The sequence below is a fragment of the Alligator sinensis genome, unplaced genomic scaffold (genome assembly GCF_000455745.1).
Source record: "Alligator sinensis unplaced genomic scaffold, ASM45574v1 scaffold80_1, whole genome shotgun sequence".
Taxonomy (NCBI): domain Eukaryota; kingdom Metazoa; phylum Chordata; order Crocodylia; family Alligatoridae; genus Alligator; species Alligator sinensis.
In genome coordinates, this window is record NW_005842206.1 from 1,687,371 (window position 1) to 1,694,880 (window position 7,510).

At 41.9% G+C, this 7,510-nt stretch overlaps 1 protein-coding gene across 1 annotated transcript in view; it reads left to right on the forward strand.

Moving 5' to 3' along the window:
- LOC102388353 (protein diaphanous homolog 3) overlaps positions 1-7,510 on the forward strand; it is a 435,025-nt gene that overhangs the window by 261,274 nt on the left and 166,241 nt on the right. Inside the window, exon 22 of the mRNA XM_006026725.3 lies at positions 2,719-2,883. Coding sequence (XP_006026787.1) covers positions 2,719-2,883 — 165 coding nt within the window. The remainder of the gene's footprint in view (positions 1-2,718; positions 2,884-7,510) is intronic.

Genomic DNA, 7,510 nt, shown 5'->3' on the forward strand with positions numbered 1-7,510 from the left:
CCCCCCAACAGACTTAACAGCTGGACACTGTTCTTCAAGCTGCTGGGATGCATATCGACAATCAGATGGGTATCAGCTGATATGACTCATTAATAATCAGCCATCGATATCAGCCCAAGTAATTTTTTATTGGTGCACCCATATTAGATATAAAGTTCATTAGTTGGTGGGAAGGATTTATTGTTACTTTTCTTGAAAAGGAGGGGCAAATCCATGAATGTAAGACACTGTTCTTCAAGCTGCTGGGATGCATATCGACAATCAGATGGGTATCAGCTGATATGACTCATTAATAATCAGCCATCGATATCAGCCCAAGTAATTTTTTATTGGTGCACCCATATTAGATATAAAGTTCATTAGTTGGTGGGAAGGATTTATTGTTACTTTTCTTGAAAAGGAGGGGCAAATCCATGAATGTAAAGTTTAATATGCCTGTGACATGTAGGGGCCCTAATAAAAGTCAGAGCCCATTGTGCTGTGTAGTCTAAAAACACATAGTAAGAGACAGTCCTTAAACCAAAGAGCTTGCAGGCTCCTTCAGAGATTTACCTAGACACTTAAGTAGCAGCACTGTGAATAGTCTTAATTGTTTTAATGGATTTAAGTGTTGTAGGTGCAAGTTTCTGTAGAGTTGTTCCTAATCGAACTATGGTTAGAGGAATAACAAGGACCCAAGGCTATACTGAACATCTATAGAAAAGTTAGGAAAAGAAACCAGGTCTCGTGATATCAAGTCCAGTGCTAGTCCAGGCTGCCTTGAATAACCACATACTTAAATTCAGTTTATTTAAGCTAAATTGAAGAAAGGGCCTTTGTACACTCCACAAAATTGGCTTTTAAAGTGGCTTAAGTGCTCTTTTGCACTGCTTTAATAGTGCTGCTGTTTGCACGTTCGGCAGCATATTCTGCTTGAATGGTGTTGCTGTTTGCATGCTCAGCAGCATATTTGACTTTAAATGACTTTGGTATGTAGCAAGATAAAACATCTCCAAGGTGTTTTAGTTTGCTACCTAACAAAGTGCAACAGTACATGGGGTGCTGGAAACAGACTTGCTTGGGGCTTGGCGAGAACTGCTGCGCAGCTCCGGGGCTGTAGGACCCGGTGGCAGCCTGTACAGGCAGGCTCCACTGAAGACCAAAAAAAATTGCGGTGAACCTGATCTCTTTTTTTTTTTTTTCCTCGGAGCCTGCCTGCCTGCCTGAGCTGTACAGGAGCCCAGTGCTTCCCTCCATAGCTGCAGTAGGGGCGGTATTTCCCTCCATGGCTGCAGTATCCCCTGAGACTGCCCGGGCCGGGTGCCAGAAGGTGGGTGTTTCCTGGGGGCGACCCACACAGCTCATGGACTGCTTGGCCTGCTGGCAGCTTGCTCTCCCCCCCCCCCCCCCCCCCCAACTGCTGAAGAGGTAGGTAAGGATTGGGCCCCCACTCTTGTGTACATGCCACAAGGGTTTCATTCGGTTTAATTCTCCCTAAATTGAAGTGGTGTTTTTGAAAACTCACTGTTTCTATTTGGGGAGAACTAAACTGGATTAAACCCGCATGGCATGTACAAGCAGCCAGAGTGCTTGGTTAACCATACATTTAAGTATTTTACTATATCTGGCTCACATCTGTTAAAGTTGAAGGGGGGACACATTTTCCTAAGAAGTACTTACATTCTTAGTACTAATGGTGAGAGCTGGCATAAGAATAATATTCCTAGAACTAGTAGTTTGAAACTGATAACAACTTTTAAAATATGGGAACACACATCTGTAAGACAGAAAATTATTTATGCAGCAGATTTGAATTACACCTTCAATTCTCTCATTTCACTGATAGAGGTAACATAACAGCTCTTCTTCCCATGAGCCTATTGACACTAAGACTTAAGTGTGTGCTTCTCTGATTATAGGATGATTATAATTTAACTTTGTTAAAATTTTGCTTTTCGCAGTAGCATATTTTATAAATTATTATTCTAACAGTAAAAAATGATGATCAAGTGATTTTATATGTGAATTGTAAATTAGTTTTTATAATGACTGAAATTTTAAACCTGTATGCTTAAATCCATACTTCACCTCCAATAGACTTGAATTTTTTCAAGTTTCTGAGCAGCCCCCCCAGTTCATTAATCTCCTTGTATATGCTATTTTATGTAACAATGGGAATGGGAAACATACTGTATTCACCTGAAACTAAGACTGCTTTAAATTTTAGATGATCCCCCAATAATTAGATTGTATACATGGAAAATTATAAACTTGTTATAATTATCCATGTATAGAATCTAATTATCGGAGGGTCATCTTCAATTTGTTGCCTCTACCACTGTTGTGGGGAAAGTAGAGCCCCACCTGTTCTCCCCACTCCCCCTCACCTCTGCTACTTATCGCTGCGTGGTGGTTGCAGCTCCAACTCTGACCAGGGCCACAGAGCACATAATGGCCTGGCCAAACTGCAGCAGCAACTCCAGCCCCAGTCCTAGATTGTAAGAGACCTCATGTGGTCATCTAGTCCAGTCTCCTGTTCAAGTCAGGATCATCCCTGACTCTTGTTTCATTATTTACTATTTCCAACATACACATTAAACATGGCTAAGCATGTAGGACTTGTATTTTACTTGCTACAAATGATGACTTTATTGTGGGATATGATCTCAGATAATTTTTTAATGTTTATTTCCTTTATTGGCTTCTTTGAACATTATTTTAGCCTTAACAGTAATCTACAGCTTTGCAGTTCATGCAAGAGAGCATTACCAAAAGCTTTCCAGGATGTATGAGAACATGGAAAAGCTCTATCAGAATGTGATGGTTTACTATGCCATTGATTTGAAGAAGGTTTCTTTGGAAGAAGTTTTAACTGATTTGAACAACTTCAGGACCATGTTCATGGTACAGTATGTCTTCCATGCTAAAAATTGTTAAATGGTGTGTGCGCGCGGATGTGTGTGCTTGGATAGTCTAAAAAAATACTTTCAATACCTCAGGTTCTATTGTGTAAAGATAAGGATTTTTTCCTTTCTCTTCCTCCTTTTGAAAGCGCAAAGAATTTTAACTATAATTTTAAAATTAGCTCCTTATTTAATATATAACATGGCAAAAAAGAGATGAATTTGAAATGCTTTACCACTAAGGTAGAAGTGCTCTGGTCTGTTTATAGTACTTCTGTAATAAATTTGCTTTCTATAATGGGTTATTTTATATTTATAAGGTATAGTCTTCCCAGGTGGCAGAATAGTAAGGTTGACACACAAAAACCCTACAGAGAAGTATATTATTTATTTATAATACATGAGGAATACTTAAAAGCTACAACCTAAATGTCTTGGAAACCATGACAGAGAAAAGAAACAGATACCCAAGGCAATGGACAAATGTAATTTTTAGCTGGCTTAAGAGGAAAAAGGAGAAGGTACTATTCAGGAGCTTCACCTGGCAAGGCAAGTTAAGAGGTTCTATAAATATGATGGACATGAAAGAAAGACCAAGGAAGTTTTGGGTCCAGTATTAACTGGCCAGGGTGAACTCTAAACATAGAACATGGAGCTGTTCAGCACCTACTTTGCCTTGGTCTTCACAAAAACAATTAGGCTGCAGCCAGACACTCAAAAGATTATCTGGTTAAGAAAGGAGACAAGCTGAAGAAGAGAATAACAAAAGAAACCATCAGAAAACTTTAAATGGATCTCAATGAGTTCAGGTCAGTAGGGTCAAATGAACTTCATGCCAGGGTACTGAAAGAAATGGCAGAGGTGGTTTTGGAGCCCTTGACAACAGTATTTATAAAGTCATGATTGACTGGCATACCAGAGGACTAAAAAAAGTAACCCAAATCCACATTTTTCTATGAATAAAATGAAACACCACTAATATATATAACACTATTAAAATGAAACACCGCTATATGTACTTGAATCGTATAAAAATGTGGATTTTGGATTACTTTTTCAGATCTGAAAAATGTGGAATTTTTTTTATCAGGGAAAATCAGGATCCCTGCTAAAAAACCTTCAGGTATTTGAGGCCTGTTATCAAGTCCCCCATCAGTCTTCTCTTCTCTAGTCTAAATAACCTAGTTCTTTCAGACTTTCCTTATAAGTCATGCCTCCGAAACCCCTAATTATTTTTTGTTTCCCTGCTCAGGACTCTTCAAACTGTCCAGATCCTTTTTGAAGTGTGGAGCTCAAAAAACTGGACACGGCACTCTAGGTGAAGCCTCACCAGTGCTGAATAGAGAGGAAGAATCACTTCCCTTGATTTGTCACTCCTATTAATACTAGTCTGTGGACACATCTACATGAGACGCGTAACCAAGTACTAAATGACTACGCAGTAGCATCCCAGTACAGTTGCTTGGTGACACTTACTGTGCAGTAACTTGTTACTACTGCACAGTAGTGTCACATTGCTGTTCATGCCTGGTGACATTACTGCACAGTAGGAATGAGCTACTGTGCAGTAAGCGTCTTGTCTAGACACACCCAGTATACTCTTGGCCTTTTCTGCAACAAAAGCACGCTATTGGCTCTCATATCCAGCTTATGGTCCACTGTAAATCCCAGGTTCTCTGCTATACCTCAGCCTAGACTGTTGTTCCCCAGTCTGTATTTATGCATGCAATTTTTCTGTCCCAAGTGGAGGACTTTGCATGTGTCTTGTTGACTGTCATCTGATTGATTGCAGACTATCCAGGTCATTCTGGATCTTAACCCTACCCTCCAGAGTGTCTTCAGTTATACCCAACTTGCTGTCATCCACAGATTTGCTAAGTGTGCACTCAATCCTATCATCCAAATCATTAATGAAGGTATTAAACTGTACTGAATACAGGACAGACTTGCAGAGAACCCTGCTTGATACCTGATCCAAACTAGTCATTGAGCCATTGATGTCTACTCACTCAGCACAATGATCCAGTACTCTAGGCTATTTGTCTCTTTCCCCATCTCTGCTGCCAGCTGCACTCATCTAGTAGCTGCCCTTATTTGTGAAAACCAAACCAAAAAAAGGCATTTAATACTTCAGCCTTAACTGCATCATATGTAACTAGATTACTTTCTGCATTTCATAAGGGACCTATTTGTTTCTGTGGTGTTCCTCTTACTTTTGACATACTTCTATTAACTTTCATGTCCCTTGCCAGCTGCATCTCAAAACATGCCTTGGCCTTCCTAATTTTCTCCCTGCATGCTCTTATATTCTTCCCTAGTACTATGACCAAGTTTTATATGATTTCTTTTAAAGTTTTAACTCTTTGAAGAGATCTCTGTCTAGCAAACAGGTTTCTGTTGCACTTCCTTTTCTTTTTGTCTCATCAGGTTGCTTGCTCCTGCACCTTTAAGAGGGCCTCTTTAAAGTATAGTTAACTCTCCTGGTTTCCATTCCCTCACAGATTTGCTTCCCAAAGAATTCTGCCCACCAGTTCCTGAGCTGGTTAACATCTGCTCTCCTGAAGTCCATTGTCTTGTTTTGCTGCTCTCCTTCCTTCCTCCTAGAATCTTGAACTGTATCACTTTGTGATTACTGTCATATAAGTTACATCCATTAACTTTCTTGACTAATTCCTCCCTGTTTGTGAGCAGTAAGTCGAGAAGAACTTCCTCCTTGTTAGCCTGTCTTATCTGAATAAAAGAGTTATGCCCAATGCACTCCAGGAGTTTGCTGAATTGCTTGTTCCCTACTGCTTTTCTCTCCTAGCAGATGACCCAATAATTAAAGTTCCCCATGAGAACCAAGTCCTACAATTTGGAAGCTTCTCTCAGTTTAGAGAAGGCCTTCTTCATTTTTTTCTCCAGGTTTTGGAGGTCTGTAGCAGATGACCACTTTGACACCCCCTTCCCCCCCCCCCCCCCCCCGCCCCCCCCCCTTCCCCCCCCCCCCCCCCCCCAACTGCTCTCCCCTCTGATCTTTAGGGGACAAGGCTGAGTTATTCAAAGAGGGTTTTTTTGCCTCAGTGTTCCTGAACAGGGCTCAAGATAAGTCTCCTAATGGATTCTTAGATGGGCATCAGAGGGTCACCAGCCCACTAATTGTCGATGCTGACTTGGTGCAGTCACTTGGAAGGACTGGATGTGTTCAAGTCAGCAGGCCCAGATGAGCTGCATCCGAGAGTACTGAAGGAATTGGCCGGTGTCATAGCAGAACCACTGGCATAGCTGTTTGAGCGCTCGTGGCCCTCGGGTCAGGTCCCAGAGGACTGGAAAAGGGCCATTGTGGTCCCTTTTTTCAAGAAGGGGAAGACGGAGAATCTGAGTGATTATAGGCCAGTCAGTCTCACCTTGGAAAGGTCTTTGAAAAGATTATGAAGGATCATATTTATGGGAGTCCAGTGGGAAAAACAATGCAGCAGGGAAACCAGCATGGATTTGTAGCAGGTAGATTATGACTGACCAATCTGGTTTGGTTTTATGACAGGGTCACAAAATGCTTAGATGCAGGAGTAGATGTGGATGTTGTTTTCTTGGACTGTAGCAAGGCCTTCAATACGGTATCTCATCCCATTCTCATAAATAAATTAAGAGGCTATGACTTAGATGATTACATAGTCTGGTGGGTGGCAAATTGACTTAGCAGTTGCACCCAGAAAGTGGTAGTAGATGGGTTGGTATCAACCTGGAAGGATGTGGGTAGTGGGGTCCCACAGTGTTTGGTCCTTGGACCTGTACTCTTCAATATCTTCTTCAGTGACTTGGATGTGGGTATGAAGTGCACTTTGTCCAAGTTTGCAGACGCTACTAAATTGTAGGTTGAAGTGTAGAATCCAGAGGGTAGGAAACGATTGCAGGCAGACCTGGGCAGGTTAGAAAAGTGGGCAGTACACAATAGGATGCAGTACAACAAAGACAAGTGCAGAATGCTGCACCTAGGGTGCAAAAATATCCAGCACACCTCCTGGCTAGGAAATGATAGTCTCAGCAGCACAGAAGCGGAAAGGGATCTCGGGGTCATAGTGGACTCCAAGATGATCATGAATCATCAGTATGATGAAATCCTTAGCAAAGCTAACTGCACTGTATCATGCATCAGTTAGATGCATGACAAATAGAACCAAGGAGGTGATACTTCCCCTCTATGTGGCATTGGTCAGACTGCAGTTGGAGTACTCCGTCCAATTTTGGCCCCTGTACTTCAAGAAGGATGTTGATAGACTTGAGAGAGTCCAGAGGAGGGTCACTTGTATGGTTAGGGGCTTACAGGACAAGCCCTATGAGGAGAGACTGAGGGACCTTGACGACTTGGGCCTCTGTAAGAGAAGACTAAGAGGTGATTTTGTGGCTGCCTACAAATTCATTAGGGGGATACAGCAAAGGATCGGAGATGCTCTGTTCACCAGGGCGTCTCTTGGGGTAACAAGGAACAATGGTCACAAAGTGACAGAGCAAATTTAGGCTAGATATCAGGAAAAACTTATTCATGGTAAGGGTGGCCAAAATTTGGAATGGGCTTCCAAGGGAGGTGGTGCTCTCCCCTACCTTGGCGGTCTCTAGGAGAAGGCTAGATAGGCATCTAGCTGGGGTCA